Genomic DNA, 20,579 nt, shown 5'->3' on the forward strand with positions numbered 1-20,579 from the left:
AGAGGAGAGAGAGAGAGAGAGAGAGAGAGAGAGAGAGAGAGAGAGAGAGAGAGAGAGAGAGAGAGAGAGAGAGAGAGAGAGAGAGAGTATTTTAATCAGACAGGTTTTCTTTTCTCGGAATGATAATAAAACAAATGAACAGATATTTTTTTTGAAAATTTATATATTTTTTATTATGTGCTCTTCTAATTTTTTATGTTGACTTGATTTCTCTTCCTAAAAATTAAAATAAAAGGTATGTTCAGGGAAAGTAAACGTTTCTCGTAAAAAAATTAGCGAGCAACACGATCGGCATTTTAGTACTCTAAAGGTTAATCGCCGCACAACAATGCTGTTGCAATAATTCGTGCGATACGCAGGTGCGGTAACGCACACGCATATCCCTCGTATTTCACGCCCCTTTGGTTTCCGCCAGACACAGGCGACCATGCCGATACTCTACACGACGCACAGAGTCTATTGGCATTATGTTCGCGCATCCTTGGACGCAAAATTAACAATAGCGCTAAATGAGATATGCATCAGAGATAAAATAGAAGAACAAAAAAATTGCAAAATTGATCGTTGATCACATTTATCGTCGATAAATATAAAATTTATTAATATATCAAATAATTGAGAAATTGTATTTATTAATATATCAAATAATCGAGAAATTGTATTTCTCTCTTCATAATCAAGCTATGTTGTTCAAGAAAAAGATGCAAAAATGCTGTAAAAAGAACTAATAAGTTTAAATTACAAAATAAAAAAGTAATTAATAAATTAAATAATAAAAATTAGATATAAAATAGTAAAAAAGAACATAAGTAATAAAATAAAAAGTAAAAAAGTTTAATAAAAACAACAAATAAAGATCTAAAATAAAACATTATTAAATGAATAAAAAAAATAAAAAACCAAAACGTAAATAAAATAAAACAAAAATTTTAAGTACAAAAATATTTCACAAATATTTAATATTTAATAATAAAAATATAAGCTTAGAAAAGTTTGAAATAATCCGCGCTAGGTGCGTTCATAATTATATGGCTATGCAAAAGATTATTCTCTCTCATTATGTTATATTACCTTATTTATTATTATGACTTGCTGTAAATAAAAGTAATTATTATTAATAATAGAAAGAGAGAAAAACTTATTTGTTTAGGAACATTTTTTTCAGATATATCTATATTATCCATGTTTATTTAAACTTTTTTAATAACTTTATTGATTACAATTTATTATCAATAATCAACAATAATAATTTGACATGTTATGCAGGATTATGCAATTATTATTGCCGCCACTACTTCGAGATGTCTCCAACTATATTTCCCTATACGGATGCTTAGAACGAATCTTATTGGTGAATCATTTTTGCTTCTTAGTTCCGCTTCTCAGCCAATGAGAGAACGTATAGAAGAAATAATATTGTTTTTCCGATTTTTATTAATAAAATAAAGAATGATAATTATATGTTCCAAACCATCCTTTGTTAACAAAAAACTGATGTGCGAAAGATGACACCGAACTATGTTATCGAGAAAAAGTAGTAACAATCGATCCGAGCTTGGTAAAACGCATACTCCCTCCGTTTTTTGCCAATCTGGCAGCAGTCGAGAGTAAAAAGTTAACTAATAATAATATACTTTTATATGTATCGTTCTTAAAATACCCAATTATATAAAGTTAGTAAATATAAGTAATATTCACACAATAATATTTGATACGTATCGTTCTTAAAATACCCAATTATATAAAGTTAGTGTAAATATAAGTATATAAGTATGTAAGTATATAAGTATATAAGTATATAAATAATATAAGTAATATTCACACAATAATACGTGATACAAAACTTTAATTTGAAATAAGTTTTGAGATATATAAAGTATAACAAAAAATTAAAAAAGTATTTACTGAATGTAAAAAAAATATATATATACATATATATATAATATTATATATATATATATATATTATATATATATATATATATATATATATATATAAATCGAATATGCAGTATTAATTTTTATATTTCCAACAAGGCATTTTTAAAAATTGCATATAATATATATATATATATATATATATATATATATTATATATATAATATATATATATATATATATATATATATATATATTGTTGGGTATATTGCGTCTTCCATCTGATAGGCGCTAAGCACTACGCCACTGTTTGACGAACTGCGCAATCAAGAACGATTGCTCGCATGACAACGCGCAAGTACGACGTGGTACAATTATGCACACAGCACGATTGTGCATACGGCACCACAGTAAGAAGAAGTCTTAAAAGGCCGACCGAGAGACGGATCGTCGGAGAAGCATAGGTGTGGCCGACGTGTACGGAGCACAACGTGCTCGAATCTTCTACTACTACTTCGGACTGTTCATGGAAACAAGATATAATATCAAGACACAACGATGTTAAACATTATCCAAAAACTAACAAACGCAACAATTTGTACTCCAAAACACAACAATTGGCTCTGCGGCTTATTGAACCTGCAAGAAAATGGACCGACTACTTCCAGCGCTAGCAGAAACTGCGCAAAACCAGGAGCAAACATTACGTCAGATCGGTGAGTCACAAAAGCAAATGGCGGAGATACTATCACATCGAATATCGAGAACAGACGATACTGCAAAGTCGTCGCAATTCGCAAATCTGGCTACACGGCTCGGTAAATTCGTTCATGACCCTACAAGGGGTAAAACCTTCACGTTATGATTTGAACGACATAGAAGCACTTTCGCGGAAGGAACGAAGGGAAGGATTTAACCGATACGGAGTGCAAAGAGCTACTTCTTAATGCTCTCGGGGACGACGAATATCAACAATTACTCAGTCGTTTATCGCCGAAGAAACCGCAGGAGATGTCTCTTGTAGATCTCGCGCAACATCTTCGAAAACAGTTCCATGATAATAAAACGTTATTTCGTCGTTTTGAAGCTCTCAATTTTCGTGCTTCCCCGCCAGCAACGGCTATAGAAATACTTGACAAAGTAAATGTTCTGGGAGATGCCTTTGAGCTCGATAATTTCAATTGATCAGCTCAAAATTCTACTAACGACTCTCGCCCTAAGCGACCACACCTACTACACGGAGCGAACAGTCCTCTTCAAGGTTGCATCAGAAAAAGAAAACTGCACATTTCAAGACATTAGAGAAATCTACTACGCATATGCGAACTGCACGGCTGACGTCATGCGCGTTGAAGGACAGCGCTTCTCCGAAATCAACGCGGTCAGCCAATCTACAAAAAATTTACCTAAAAAGAAAGGTAAATATTACGAAAAGAAAACAAATCCTACTACACTGCATTACGAGAAAAAGAGAAATTCTACTACATTATCGCCATGCTATGGCTGCGGTTCCACGAAACACAGACAGGATGCATGTCCGTTTAAGAATGTAGCATGCAGAATCTGCAAGAAAACAGGACATATTGCTAGAGTTTGCTTATCGAAGCAACGAAATAAAATAAATACTGTCACATTACAAGGTGTTCTAGGCACAGGACATCGGTATCGCAAATTCGCACATATTACTATCAATAACAAGCCATGATTGAAAATGCAGCTGTATACAGGAGCAGACGTAACTACGATCGGGAGAGAAACTAGGATACGAATCGGTCGTCCAAAACTTCAACCTCTTACTACTTCATGTGTGAATGTATAAGGACATCCAATGCATACCATAGGATTTTTTAACGCCTCACTTGGCTACAAAGATTGTATGATAAAAGCACAAGTCATCGTACTTGATCGTCCAGAAACTGCACTACTTAGCTCTCAAGCAATATATGAGCTTGGCTTAATTACCTGCAATACAGGAGTCGTCGGAAATCTGCAAATGATGAATACGATTACGGTAAATTCATTTCATAAACAATTCACAGAACTTTTTAGTAGTTCCACAGGATAATGCTACAAGATGACGGTTTATCTGAGGCTTAAACCAGATGCGAAACCGAAACATATTCCACGACGTCCAATCGCACTCGCATTAGAAAAACCAGTCAATGAGGAACTGGATAGACTCGTTAAAAATAAAATTTTACCGCCAGTCGACTTTTCGGAATGGGCTGCGCCCATAGTAGTTGCACGCAAAGCAATTGGGAAAATACGTATTTGTACAGACTACTCTACAGGATTAAATGTCGCACTTGACGCGGATCCAATCCCAGGTATAGAGGAACTTATGGCAAAACTTCGAGGAAGTTCTATCTTCTCACAACTAGATTTATCTGATGCTTATTTCCATCTAAGACTGGATGAGGAAAGTAAGAAGCTAACTACAATAAATACTCATCGAGGTTTATTTGCTTATAATCGGTTGGATTTTGGGTTAAAACCAGCTCCTGCAATTTTCCAACGTACGCTGGAACAGGCACTTACAGGTATTCCAGGCGTACTCGTCTATCTTGATGATATTCTGATTTATGGTCAGGAACGCACAGAGCACGATACACGTTTACACGCCGTGCTAAACCGCGCAAGAATGGGGTTTTCGACTCCAAAAGGAAAAATGTAAATTTTATACTTCAATAGTTAAATACCTTGGATTTATTGTTTCAGCTAAAGGTATTGAGCCTGACCCAGCACGTCTTCGACCTATTCAAACAATGCGAGCTCGAACGAATGCAAAAGAGATACGCTCGTTTTTAGGTCTGATTAATTACTACGGGAAATTTGTACCAAATTTGCATCGACTCAAAGCACCATTCAAAGCTTTGATCAAGAAAGATGTACCCTTCGTGTGGACAGCAAAAATGAAGAAAACGTTTGAGGATATTAAAAATATTCTTACTGGACCACTTCTACTAGTGCATTACGATCCCAGACAAACTCTGATCGTTGCAGTAGACGCTAGTTCGATTGGAAATGGTGGCGTCTTGTTACAGCGCGCCCCAGATGGCCAGATAAAAGCAATCTTCCACATGTCAAAAGCATTGACAAAGACTCAACAGAATTACAGCCAAATCAAAAAAGAAGCTTTAATATTAGTCACTGATGTTGAACGTTTTCGAAAATTCGTAAATGGTCGTCACTTCGTGCTACAAACGGACCATCGTCCACTTCTAGCCCTGTTTAAAACGTCGAATACAAAAGGTCTAGATACACGCACAGCAAATCGTTTGAAACGATGGGCTCTTCGATTAATTAGGTACGACTTTGACATAGAATATGTCAACTCCGAAAAATTTGGTCAAGCGGACGCTCTTTCAAGATTAATACAGAATGTAAAACAAGACGTAATAGACGTCGACCTCGAAGAAGTTGTAGCTGCGCTACAGGAAACAGATACAGAGCTACAACAGATTGTCAACGAATCAGTACAGTTCTTATCTTCAACGGCTCGACAAGAGCTCCAAAGTGCAACCTTCAGCGATGGAATTCTCGCTGAGGTTATAGATCGTCTACAAAACGGATGGCTCAAATCGGACGTAATTGACAAGAAGTTAATGCCATATTATCGTCGTCGCGATTACTTAGCCATAGTTGATAATACATTAATTCTAGATGAGAAACTAATAACTCCTAAACGTCTACAATCTACTGTACTGAAGCAACTATACATTGCACATCCAGGTATCCACCGGATGATACAGCTTGCTCGACGTTATTTCTATTGGCCGGCGATGCATGAGATGACATCGAGAGATACGTAAAAGAATGTAATCATTGCGATCGCACTTCAAGCAACCCAGGAAAAGAACCATTACATCCATGGCCAAATCCAGAGAAATCATGGTCACGCCTTCACATTGATTTCGCAGGCCCGATACATGGACAATGGGTACTCGTCATTGTCGACAGCTAAAAAATTCGTAGAAGCAGGATGGTTCTCAATAATAACATCGGCAGCAACATCGTCGATATCTGCGAAGACTCTTTAATCGATATAGACCTCCTGAAGTACTAGTTTCAGATAACGGTATTCAATTCACTTCAGTAGAATTCGCGCAACTCTGCGCCGAATTTCGAATTCTTCACCTGCGTACTCCTCCTAGGCATCCACAATCAAATGGTCAAGCCGAGAGAATGGTCAGAACATTGAAAAGTTCTATCGACACAAGTCAAAGTTCACAGTTAGAAACGGAATTAAACAAGTTTATTTACGCATACAACTACACACCTAGTGATGCGGTCCAGATCATAAGTCTCCGGCAGAAATATTCTTTGGACGTAAGCTTAGAACTCCATTAGATATTTTTACTGCAACAGAAAAACCTAATCTAAGTCTTACTTCTCGACAGAAACAAATGAAACAATTCGATGCTCATCAAGGCGCAAGGCCACGTTCATTTATTATAGATCAATCGGTACTAATTCAACTCTCCAATGGACAGCGTATTCCTGGAAAAATTATTAGGCTGATAGGGAAAGCACTCGCTCGCGTCAGCTTTGAAGGAGGATTCATTACTAGACATTTCAATCAAATATGGAATCGTCCAAAGAGACAGGAAAAGAAATCAAATACGATTAGCGAAGATCTACTACCCTCCGGAAAAGAATCAGCACGGATTCAATCAGATCCAGTACTTCACACTTCGCTAGAAGAAAAAGAGGAGGCAGAACCTCTCAACAACGTGATCACACAACCTCCAGCAGCATCTGCTCATCGTTCTGAACGTCCTTCGGAGGCCACACAATCTCCAGTAGCAGCGGCTCATCGTTCTGAACGTCTTTCGCATCGAATTCGACCAGATTACAAGGTATTGGGAGGAACTCGAGGATCAAAGCATTCTTAAGCAAAGGAGGAATGTTGGGTATATTGCGCCATCTGATAGGCGCTAAGCACTACGCCACTGTTTGACGAACTGCGCAATCAAGAACGATTGCTCGACAACGCGCAAGTACGACGTGGTACAATTATGTGGCACACTGCACGATTGTGCATACGGCACCACAGTAAGAAGAAGTCTTAAAAGGCCGACCGAGAGACGGATCGTCGGAGAAGCATAAGTGTGGCCGACGTGTACGGAGCACAACGACGTGTTCGAATCTTTTACTACTATCTCGGACTGTTCATGGAATCAAGACATAATATCAAGACACAACGACGTTAAGCATTATCCGAAAACTAACAAACGCAACAATTTGCACTCCGAAACACAACATATATTATATGCAATTTTTAAAATGCCTTGTTGGAAATAAAATTTAATACTGCATATTCGATTTATATATAACAATTAGTCCCATTAGAAAGGAATGTTTTTGAAAGTGAAATGTATCGAGCATTCTATCCTATCCGAAGATCGATTTATCTATGCAGGATCGTTATCTCCATTTACATACACAATGTACATAGCTTTATTTGTTGGAACAGATATTTACCCGATATGTCCAAAATGGGAAAGTTCGAATTGCACGTCAAGATTGTCGGTCGAAACTACACTTTGCGACATTCAGACAGTAAATAACGTAAATATAACTTGGCCAATTGTCCGTCCAATTAACAAGCTTGAAATTATTGATAGTAATTGTGTGTGTGTGTGATGTAACGCAAAATTTCAGATTTAAATATTTAGAACTTTCCAAAATAAATAATATTCATAATTTCCTTGGGACGTATATGTTATTTATTTATGTAATATATGAATATTGTAGAAAGTCAATTAAAAAAAGGAAGGAGAGATTTAAAAAATAGCTTTTCTCACACACATAAACACATACACACAAAATTGGTGCAATAAATTTAATAAACTTTATGTGTAAATAAATTGATATCGATTTTTATTTAATAAAAATACTTTTAATAAATCATATATTAAAAAAATGTACTTTTAAGAGATTTTCTATTATAAAAAAGTACTTTTAATACATTTTTTATTATAAATGATTAAAAGAAAAACAGCTTTTTAAAAATTATTTTTTAAATATACAGATAAATAAAAGCAATTTACTTTTTTTATTTACTTTTAAGAGAGAGATATTGCTGAAATAGTACAAAAATTATATAATTAATATATAATTCAAGTATAAAATGAACATAGATAATATATAATTCAAAATTATATAATTAATATATAATTCAAGTACAAAATGAACATAAAAAAAAGAAAATCTTGTATCTTTTTATAAAACATTTTCTTATTCTTTTTATTCTGAACTCTTTTTGTTATATATCAAGTACACCAAAAAATTAATTAAAAATATTTTCGATACTGTATGTATAAATGTCAAATCTTTTATTTTTTCTCTCCCTGTTCCATCTCACATAAAATAAAATTAATGTAGATTTTCTTGCCGTTTTTCTTATATTTATAACTATTGCAACAAATATTTTATATAAAAAATCTTTTATTATTTTAAAGTAAAATATATCCACTTAATTGTGAAACACATTCTTATAAAGAGTAAAATTTTATAGATAATAATATGATTACGATATTCTGATATTATGAAATAAAATTTAAAATTATAATATTTTAATCTATCTATTAACAAATCATAAAATTTAAACTATTGTATAAGATTTCAAAATATATGTTTTTCATTTTGTACATGTTATATAATTAGAAATACTACATATATAGTATAATAGAATGCTATACGCCTAGGCTAGTACTTATTTTTTATTTTTACTGTTTTCATTTCTGTGAAACTAGTATTTAAAATTAAAGAAATAAAGAATGGGAAGTTTTATTAAAGAATTTATGCATAAAAAAAGTCACATGAAATTTATTACTATTTTGTAACATTAATATGATAGAATAAATACCACTGACAACAATCTTTATTTTTTATAATATTGTTAACTAAAATATATTCATTTCAGTTATATTTGATGTCATAAGATACAATAAAAGAAAACAAGATATTGTTTATATTTCAAATCAAGATATTGATTGAATAGCATACCGCATATATCATCCTAAAATAGAAAGTCCATAATATATATATATATATATATATATATATATATATATATATATATATACACAGGGTGTTCCAAAAATCCTGGACCGATCGAATATTTCATAAACTATGCACTTTAGCAAGGAATGTTTCAGACAAAAGTTGTATGGCTTGAAGGGGGCCATCAGATATTGGCAATAATTTGACCTTGGAGAGTCATTTGAAGGTGACGTAAAGGTCACTTTCAATTTCTTAAACGGAAACTCCTATTTTTTATTACATATTCGTGTAGCTTATCTCGAGAGCTTTCCAAAACACTATAATAAATTATTTCTTCATTGAGTACTTTTCGAGTTATGAGGCTTGAAATCATTTCTTAATTTTGCATAAACCATAAAATATCTAGTAAAATATTCATTTTTCGATTATCTTACCTTAATACTTTTATGTATAAAATAATGAGAGGAATCAATTGGTGTAAAGAAAACACATAGTTGTTTTAAAAAAAATATGTTGTTAATTGTTAATTGCAAATTACATATTTTTTTCTTAAAAACAACTGTTTTTTCTTTACATCAATTGATTCCTCTCATTATTTTGTACATAAAAGTATTAAGGTAAGATAATCGAAAAATGAATATTTTACAAGATATTTTACGGTTTATGTAAAATTAAGAAATGATTTCAAGCCTCATAATTCGGAAAGTACTTAATGAAAACTAACTTAATTATAGTGTTTTGGAAAGCTCTCGACATGAGCTACCAGAATATTTAATAAAAAATAGGGAATTCTATTTAAGAAATTGACGGTGATCTTCACATGACTTTCAAATGACTCTTCAAGGTCAAATCATTGCCACTATCTGATAGCCCCCTTCAAGCCATACAACTTTTGTCTGAAACATTTCTTTCTAAAGTGCATATCTTATGAAATATTTGACCGGTCCGGAACTTTTGGGACACTCTGTATATATACCTATATGTATAATAATGGAATATCAAGCCAGCGAAGAATGAAAGGGTTGACAAGAAGGCATTGGGGTCGACATCGCGTCTCTCTTTTTTTTTATCAACGATGTATCAGCGTCCCACGATGTAGGTTTTGTTAATAAATCTTCCCCCATATGGAATCTGACTCCTTGTGCGGCCTCTCAGTATCGGATACATATAGTTCGCAACGATATCATAGAAAGATTATTACTGCACTGCAACCATGATAGCCACATTTTTCTTCTTCTATTGCCCTCGTGCTCTTGGCCGTCGTCATTCGATTTTCTCCTGTCGGGTACATCGCTATCGCGAAACGTTTAGTACCTGTCCCGTTAATAATATTTGTCTCCCCGCTTCCTTTCCTTTCCCTCGAGACTATCCTGACCTGCCTCACGGAAGTTTGTCGCGCACAACTGGCGCATAACTACTGGTTGTTGGTCGAGCCAATCTCTGGAAATTTCACTGCAAAGTTCACATAAAGATTTTTTGATCAAAAGTTTAATTAAATGGCATGTTTCTTTAAGTTTCAAAACTACATTAATTTTAATATTAATAAGAATAAAAAATCATTGTAAAAGTCTCAAGAAAAACTATGTTTTTATTATTTATTAGCAAATATAAGGATAAATTGAAATTGTTCCTGGCCTGATCAAGAAAATAACATTTCTTCGGCCAAAATTTATTTCTCAACATACTTTCCTTTAAATTCAATACACGGTAAAAAACATTTTGTATTTCTGTTAAAATTTTCTCGTGTAAAAATTTTTGTATTAAATTTTTAACATACTCTTATGTTAATGTAACATATTATCGTTGCGTTATTTTGACATTTCTGCGTTGAGTTAGTATTCACCATTTCTAAGAGTTAAAACAACACAAATAATATGTAAATGCACGAATTTTTGATGAAATATATTATAAAAAATGTTAAAATTAATAGATAAATTGTGTTATTTTTCTCTCTATAACAATTTTCATATGTTAAATCGACATATCTCTTCTGTTATCTATCATAAAAATGTAAAAATAACATTTTCTTTTAATTAAATTTAACATTATAAATATGTTAATTTAACATAAATTTTATTTCCAGATAAAGTTTAAGTGCTACATTTTTGTGTTAATTTTTAAACATATTACTTGTGTTATTTATTTACATACTTGCCTTCTGTTAAATTAACATTAAAATTAGAGTGGATAAATTGGGACATGTGAAATATGTTAAATTTAACACAAAATTTTTTACTGTGTACATTTATTCCAATATTTTTCTGGATTTTTCACGCCTTTAGTAAAATAAGATTTGTTTAGCCATTTACGGAATTGATCCCAGATAGCTACTTTTTTTAATTTTGAGAAAAAAAAGAAGTCACTTGAGGTTAAATCTGGAGAGTATGATGGATGAGGAATTAATTCATATCATAATTCGCACAATTTTGCGATATTCGATTTTCTCCATTGTTCATAAATTGATCAATTTTAAAGACTGTTATAGAAAAAATTAATGTGAGAAGATGTAAAAATTTAACAATAGATATTTGACAGTGCTATATATCAGATATTATAGAATTATAATATAAATATTGCTTTTTGTTGATCAGACCGGAACTTTTTAATTTACCCACAATGTACAGCACACGATTCATATATTTTAGTTCTTTAATTATTATTTTAATTATATGTATATATACAGAGTAAGTCTGATAAAACGTCCACCGTGTTTTTTTCGAAAACTGTAAGAGGTAATCGTGTAAGGTCATCGAAGTATGTGTCCTTACTTATCCTACAATTTTCATAATGGATGTCTTCTACCTATCTCTTACCGTTTTCGAGAAAAACACGATGGACGTTTTATCAAACTCAGCCTGTATAAACAGATTTATTATAATAATTTTTAAATATAATTAAATATAAAAATATGTATATACATTTCTCAAATAATTTTTTTTTGTTAATAAAAAATTTCTAAGATTATTTGTTAGTGATATTTCTCCTCTTCTTTTTCAAATCTTTATCTATAAACTTTTTTAATTTTAATTTTTTTTACTTACTATCGTTCATAATACTAAATACCTTTACTAAACTGAACTAAAAAGTCTTTTATTATTTTGCAAAAACCACGTAAAATTTCGAGATATTAATTAAAAAAGATCAGCCAATGCGCGTGACTAGAAGTAAATCTCATTAAACTGAACTAAAAAGTTTTTTAATATTTTTGCAAAATATAATAAAAGAATTTTTAATTCAATTTAATAAGATCTACTTAGCTTTACTTTGTTCTTTAATTTTTTTTTTTACCTTTGTCCTTTAGCTTTACTTTGTTCCGAAATAGAGAAAACACCCTGTATATACAGGGTGTCGGAGACCACTCGTATCAGCCAAATATCTCAAAAATTGAGCGCAGCAGACAAAAATGTTTCGGACAAAAATTGTATGGTTTCAAGGGGGACATAAAATGGTGCCATTAGTTTGACCTTGAAGAGTTACATAAAGGTCACGTGAAGGTCACGTGAAGATCACCTCCAACTTTTTAAATAGGATACCCTATATTCTATTACATATTCTTATAATTCACCTCGAGAGCTTTCCAAAACATTATAATTAAATTAGTTTTCATTAAGTACTTTCCGAATTATGAGGCTTGAAATAATTTCTTAATTTTATTATACATAAACCGTAAAATATCTTGTAAAATATTCATTTTTTGATTATCTTACCTTAATATTTTTATGTACAAAATAATGAGAGGAATCAATTGGTGTAAAGAAAACACATAATTGTTTCGAAAAAAAAATGTAATTGTTAATTGCAAATTACAAGACGGAGGTGAGAAGATCGAGAACAATATCGAGAAATATCAAAGATAATAGCTAAAATTATAATAATATTATATGTATATTGGAGACAGAATAAAATAGAAATCACAGTATATATAAAGAACGATATATATGTATATAAAGAACGACCCCTGTGACGGACGGGTGTTTTGTGTGTGTGTATGTGTGTGTGTGTGTGTGTGTGTGTGTGTGTGTGTGTGTGTGTGTGTGTGTGTGTGTGTGTGTGTGTGTGTGTGTGTGTACAGGGTGTCCCAGATCATCCGTATATGTCTCTATAAAATGAAAATAAATGACTTTTATCAAAAATCGCGAATAATTTTTAAATAAATCGGGTACGCTCTATCAAGTGGTGATATGTTCAACTTTTAATTCCGACTCGAAATACCTCATTATTTCATCACAGTTACGTTCAAGGTCAATTTCAAGATTGACAGAGGCACTTTTAGAAAAAACGTTGATACAAAAGTTTCTTATTTTTTTACGTACATTTCGAATTTGTAATAAAAAGTATCATGTTCCCCTAAAAAAATTTAACTTTCGATCCGGATGGCATATTTCCGGTCGGAATCAAAAGTTGAAAATATCACTATTGATAAAGCGTACTCGATTTACTTAAAAATTGTTCACGATTTTTAACAAAAGTCATTAATTTTTATTTTAAAAGGAGTGTATGGGTGGTCTGGGACACCTTGTATATAATACAAACGCTTACTAAAAATATTATGTAAGAATTTATATATATTATTTTTTTCTGCAATATCACATCCCCATATTTGCCATATATATATGGCATATTATATAGCATACATTTATCATATTTAAATGTCGAATTTGAAGTATGTAATTGAATTAGGATTTTAATAATTATAATATTATTAAATTTTTAATGTAATTATAATATTATTAAAAATTCTAATTCAATTATAATATTATTAAACATTTTTTAAAGTCATAATATATTATGTAAACAATAAAATGTGCGCAATTATGAATAACATCTTTTTATCTCAAAATGTGATAAAAAGATGTTATTCATAATAGTAATAATAAAGAATGTTATTCATAATAATCAATAGTTTTTTTCATATTTTTCATATTTTACGCGTCTTCTTTTTTAGCACTTTAATTTATTTTGTTCTCCTTCGTCTATTTAATCTTAATTTAATTTAATTTCAAACTTAGAAAATGTAAAATAATGTAAGTCTCGGATTTCTCGATACATGTTTCGGATGTTTCATTACTTTTTTTGTTATGAATTTGAAATTGTTTAATAAAAGAGAGATTCATATATAATTGTGTGCTATCTTTATATTTCTATACTACAATAACTGTATTAGATCTGTGTGAATTCGCTATTATATAAGATGCTAATATAAAATTTGCCAGTAGTTTGACATATAGTATTATAACATATTCCTCTTCTCTTTTTCTCTCTCTCTAAAGTTTTCTTTTCAAAATTTATTTTAAAATTTCATATTGCTTCATGATATATACAAAAAATTATGAATAATATAGTAACAAAATATTGTATAAATTTTACATACAGTTGCGGTCAAAATAATAGTAGTGGCGGGAATAAGTATAAATAAATTATTCGATTTCTTTTTGTTCGACTTTTTGACTAGACATTACTGTTAAATACAGTTATATTGTAAAAACACTCTTGGATCAAGTGATTGTAAACACGATAATTTGCTGTAGTTATTGTCAATTCCTCTATCTTTGGAGTGTGGTGATTTTTTGTGTGGTCAAAATAATAGTAGTGTTTAACTAATTTTTGTAATAAAAACAAAATCTGATAAATTGCGTGCTTTAAAACTGTTGGAAAATCAGGTACTGAATTTTCTGATTAGTTCTTTAAGACATAATATCGAAATCGGGATAATATTTTTTATAGAAATGGGGCGATGTAAACATTGCACCCCTAAAAAGCGCGACCTTATAAAAAAGTTAATTTTGGAGGGTAAAACCTACGCTGAAATCCATAATTATATAGGCTGCTCCCCGACAATGATCCGAAATGCTTTAAAATACGAATCAAAATCCGAGACACGTGGATGCAAGCCGGCAATGTCGCCGAAGTTAATCAGACGAGTAGTTCGACACTCTAAAAGCAACACATTTATGCCAGCAACACAAATAAAAAATAATCTAAATGTACAAGCAAGCCTTGAAACTGTTCGCAGACGTTTAAGAGAACATAACTTAGCAGCTCACAATCCAAGAAAAGTACCTCTTCTTACAAAAAAGCATGTAGCAAAAAGAATGAAATTTGCGAGGGAGCATTTAGACTTGGCCAGAAGAGAAATGAAGAAATATTTTGTGGTCGGACGAGAATAAAATTGTGTTGTATGGTAGAAAGGGGTCTCGACTCTACGTTAGACGGCCAATACCGAATACAATCCAAAATTCACTACCAAAACGGTAAAACATGGTGGATCCAATATTATGATTTGGGCGTGTTTTTCTTTTTATGGTGTTGGTCCCATATACTGGATCAAAGAAATTATGGATCGACATTTATGTGAAAATTCTGCAGGAAATTATGCTGCCGTATGCTCGCGAAGAAATGCCACTGATATGGGTCTTCCAGCAGGACAATGACCCGAAGCACACGAGCAAACTCTAAAAAGTGATTTCAAGACAATCAGGTTAAGGTCATGGAGTGGCCCGCACAATCGCTAGATCTCAACCCAATTGAAAATCTGTGGTGTGACGTTAAAAACGCGGTTGCTAGTCACAAGCCACCTAATAATAATGAACTTTGGAACAGTGGTGCAACAATCTTGGAGCTCTATATCTATAGGAAGGTGTCAAGATCTCGTCAACTCCATGAAGCGTCGATGTGCTGCAGTTATATTCAACAAAGGATATGGAACTAAATATTAATTTGATGTAAAAATATCGAAATTCTGTTTAAGGATTAAATTTAGCAACTAATATTATCTTTTTGTTTCTTCTTTAGTGTAAAAGGTTCAATACTACTATTTTTTTGACCATCCACATTTTGATACTTTGGAACACATTTTAAGTTTTTTCTTATAATATTGAAGTATCAGTTTCAGTTTTTTGATTAAATTGTTACTGTGTAACACAGTTAATAAAATAAATAAAAATAAAAATACATTATGGCGTGATAATTTTTTTTATTTTTATATTATTTATTTAATAATATATGCACTACTATTATTTTGACCGCAACTGTATATATAGAATTCAATCGAATATCTCTTACGAATATTTATGAAATTGCGTGCACAGTCAATACTAACAAGCAATATTTGCAAACAATCGAATCTATTTACAATAATATGAAATTGCCAACATTGATTGCAAGATAGGGTTACATTTTCGCAATGTCAATTGAATTCCGATTGATTCTATTAAAGTCGTTTTAATAAATACATTATTTCGTTTAATGTTCAATAAATGTTCTGTCATGTAAGTTTTTATATAGTTTATGTAAACATCTCTTAAAAACTAATAATTACGCTAACTAATAATTAAGCTAAGAAATTAATTATGATCTCTGGTGAGTGTCATCACTGCAGATAACAATTCCCATGCAGCCTCGTGTATCTATCACATCCCATTCATGCTCTTACAGCAAGGGTATTATAGCTTCTCCGTATGTTCTCTCGTAAACAACTGCCGCCTCATTGTTTAGTACTTCTCTCATTAATAACGTCTTATCCAACAATATCGTCCTTAATGTGACAACCATCGAGTTGAAAATGCAGTGTATAAAGTTCTTTCTAAGTTGTTGATAATAATTGCATCAATTTATATAATTAATCATTTCTTACAATCCTGTGCTCGTCTAAAATTGTGTTTGATAGCTATAATTGTTATGTTTTGATATATTTAGGTTGCTAAAATATACGTATAACAAGTCATTATTCGTTGTAACGAATAATGACTTCTCATCAAGTTTTATTAAGTAAAAAGCAATTTTAAATTTAAAATGTGTTATTAAAATTTGATACGCTTGTAAGAAATATGTCATTCTGTAAAATCTGTCTATAAAATTTATATCAAACTTAAAATCCTTTGAATGAATCTTTGGTAATTTCATATAGTTTAATTATGCAAAACTGATTACCAAACTTCTACACAGATTTCTACTATGACATATTTTCATATTATATAATATCGATTTTTTTGTTTCAGAATTTGAACGCCATAGAAATATTTATTAATCTATGATAATCTAGTGCATAAAATTAATTTGTGCTCTTTATAACAATGTAGAATTTTATAATAATGTAGAATTTTTTTACACACATAATGATATTAATATAAAATTAATTACAATAATACAATTTGAGAAAAATTAAAACCTCGTCAATCAATCGGTTGTCATAATCACGGGAGCTATTATGAAACTATTTACAATTCCTATCGGAAACGCAAGATCATGATTCTGTCTGTATCCTTGAATCTCAATTATGAATTTTCTTTGAACTCACTTATTGTTGTCACTTGAAACTGTCACCCGAAACAAACGGTAATGATTTTCCGCAATCTTCTTCGTCAAAGACTTTGTCCCGATTAGGACTAATTTTCCACTCGTTCGCAAGATGTCAGAAATTACCCGATCATTTCGAGTATTATCTGAACGTCCACGATAGAATAATTGACAAAAAACAGAACCGTTTCGTTTTCGATTGGAAATCTTTCCGAATAGTTTCATGATAGCTCGCCGGCTGTATCATTATCTAGGCCTGTTATTAAAAAACTGACCATTGTTAGAAAAGTTCGCCGATTGCCAAGATCGTGGTAATAACTCATTCCAATAAATTGTTTGTATAGTCGGACTATGAATTGATTTAGTCTCTTTTTCCTGATTGTCGTCTTCCTGCAAGGCTGATTTTCCGCAGAATAAATCGAGAAATATGAGAACGAGGAAATATAGTACCTCCACGACGCTGATGAGACTGAAGCCGATGAAGACACCACATATACCGCCAATATCGCCTGCAAAATATCCAGTCTTTATGACATAACTGCTTTGATAGCGTGGAAAGATAAGACGATCCGACGAAACGGCCGCTGTTTTTTAATGTCATACTAAAAAGGATAAAAAACGTTACGCGCAGTAGCGATTTACGCTGTAAAAACGATAATAGACTTTCACAACGATATCTCACCGCTATTTCCTTCTTTACAAGACTGCTGTTCTTTAATCAATATCTTACAGATCAAATACGTGATACTATACTATATTTTAGTAGCTAGATTTATGAAAGTAATAATTAATATTTATTTAAAAATAGAAATTAAAAATTTTTTCTGATTTTCAAAATATGTATAAATCATCAAAAATATACAGGGTGTTTCAAAAGTCCCGGACCGGTCGAATATTTCATAAAATATGCACTTTAGAAAGAAATGTTTTACATGCAATGATTTGACATGGAAGAGTCATTTGAAAGTCACGTGAAGATCATCGTCAATTTCTTAAATGGAACTCCCTATTTTTTATTAAATAGTCTGGCAGCTTATGTCGAGAGCTTTCCAAAACACTATAATTAAGTTAGTTGTCATTAAGTACTTTCCGAATTATGAGGCTTGAAATCATTTTTTAATTTTACATAAACCATAAAATATCTTGTAAAATATTCATTTTTCGATTATCTTACCTTAATACTTTTATGTACAAAATAATGAGAGGAATCAATTGATGTAAAGAAAACATACAGTTGTTTTTAAGAAAAAAATATGTAATTTGCAATTAACAATTAACAACATATTTTTTTTAAAACAACTATGTGTTTTCTTTACACCAATTGATTCCTCTCATTATTTTGTACATAAAAGTATTAAGTATTAAGGTAATCGAAAAATGAATATTTTACTAAATATTTTATGGTTTTTGCAAAATTAAGAAATAATTTCAAGCCTCATAACTCGAAAAGTACTAAATAAAGAAATACTTTATTATAGTGTAATATGTAATAAAAAATAGGAGGTTCCGTTTAAGAAATTGAAGGTGATCTTTACGTCACCTTCAATTGACTCTCCAAGGTCAAATTATTGCCACTATCTAATGGCCCCCTTCAAGCCATACAACTTTTGTCTGAAACATTTCTTTCTAAAGTGCATAGTTTATGAAATATTCGATCAGTCCAGGACTTTTGGCACACTCTGTATATTAAAATTAAATTCTTCAAGATATATTTCTCGCCTCAGTAGTTTATTCGCAAAGTGAGTGTTAGTAACTGAAAATTGCGTTCTGAGAAAAAAAATTTTTTTTGGTACGAAGAATCAGAAAGAACGAGAAAACGATACATACGTTGGATATTAAAATTTCATTTTTGATTATCTTCGGATATCTTGCAGAATACGCGAGCAAATAAAGCTATTCTTCTACATTACTTTATTACTTATTTTTTATAAGTTGTCTTTTTCATATATATTTTGTATTAATTGCGTAAAGAATTTTCCTATTGCTAATTTACATAACAAATGCAATGACATTTTATCGTTTGCTTAGCGACATGCAACTATACTAATTAAGTATTGTAAAATCAAAAATCTATAGAATTATTTGTTCAAAAATCTAATTATAATATAATATCCAATATCTAATATCTAATAGTACTGATTCCAAATTCATAAATAAAATTATAAAATTTGTAATATAAAAATAAATATATAAATAAATATAAATAAATATAAAATTTGATTCTATGAATATTCTTCTTCTATCAATTTTATTTATCTTAAAAACTTTTATATAATTCTGTGTGATTTTTGTTAAAGAAATTTTATTAATTGAAATATATTTCATAAAAAAGCGAATAACATTATAAATGCATAATATAAGATTCACTGAGATGGAATATCAATTGAATAAAACAATCTATATTTCAATTGAGATAATGATTTGATATTAAATATTAAATTATTCTTTATAATCTTTTTTAAAAAAATCTTATTTTACAATAAATATGTCAAAAATATTAAATATGTATCTTAAAATTTCAATTTATTCACAATTAAAACTTTTCTATTCTATTCCCACTCAAAATTGAAATTTTTTTGTCAATGTACTTACTTAGGAGGTCATACCAGTAATACAGCAAGTCTTGTTTCAATCTGATAGAACCATATTTCGTGAAGAAAACATGCAGTATACCCTGTTTCGTGACATTGAAATTCGATCTGAAATAGAATTCTCTTCTTTTATTTTAATTTTTTTTTAAATTGATATTCAGAATATTTTTCTTTTTGTGTTTATAAAGTATTTTTCATATTAAGAAAGATATAACATACTTACAGTAAATCAGTTTTATATTCACCGGCTGACATATAACTCTTTGAACTCAATACAACATAACCAGTATCATCGCAAGAAGGATAGCAATCGGAACAATGTAAAGCCCATTCGCTATTTAGAAGAATTTCATTTTTATCCTTATGAGGAAAAACGGTCCACCATTTAGCTTTATCATAGAAAAGAGTTTAAAAATTTATATAGCAGATATATTGATTTTGTAATTAATATAATAAGAATTATAAATTAATTTATAATTATGTATAATGAAAAGCAAATAATAATATATGAATATTTATAATTAAAATATACATATATGAAGAAAGAGAATTGAAAACACATTGAGAATTTAAATTGATAATATACTGGTAAATAACACATACTTACATTTGTATTTATTTAGACAAGCTGAGTCTACGTTGGTACAAATACGCTTCGAATCTAGAATAAAACATATACATATATATGTGTGTGCAAATTTTGTATATGTAATGATAACATATAAATCTATCATAAAAAATATCTGTAAAATTAATTTAGAAAGAAAACCGAATTTTTGTACATGCGATTGAAACTGCCTAAAATATC

General features: G+C 30.7%; 1 protein-coding gene across 1 annotated transcript; it reads right to left on the bottom strand.

Annotated features, from left to right (window-relative positions):
• Positions 1–17,425: 17,425 nt before the first annotated feature.
• On the bottom strand, positions 17,426–20,098 carry LOC105254362 (acid-sensing ion channel 1B-like). Its single transcript, XM_025410973.1, has 3 exons — positions 19,995–20,098; positions 19,773–19,879; positions 17,426–17,689 (listed from the first exon to the last, which is right to left on the bottom strand). The coding sequence occupies exons 1-3, from the start codon at positions 20,024–20,026 to the stop codon at positions 17,427–17,429; spliced, it is 402 nt and encodes a 133-aa protein (XP_025266758.1). The 5' UTR covers positions 20,027–20,098; the 3' UTR covers position 17,426.
• Between the last annotated feature and the right edge of the window lie 481 nt (positions 20,099–20,579).

The sequence above is a fragment of the Camponotus floridanus genome, unplaced genomic scaffold, assembly GCF_003227725.1.
Source record: "Camponotus floridanus strain SB8 unplaced genomic scaffold, Cflo_v7.5 scaffold362, whole genome shotgun sequence".
Taxonomy (NCBI): Eukaryota; Metazoa; Arthropoda; class Insecta; order Hymenoptera; family Formicidae; genus Camponotus; species Camponotus floridanus.

Bases quoted from the DNA above. Each gene is read 5' to 3' on its own strand.
- LOC105254362 (XM_025410973.1), bottom strand. From the start codon at position 20,026: ATGTCAGCCGGTGAATATAAAACTGATTTACT. The intron at 19,880-19,994 runs GTAAGTATGTTA...ATTCTATTTCAG, and splicing joins GAATATAAAACTGATTTACT to ATCGAATTTCAATGTCACGA. The intron at 17,690-19,772 runs GTAAGTACATTG...GATATTTTGCAG, and splicing joins TTACTGGTATGACCTCCTAA to GCGATATTGGCGGTATATGT.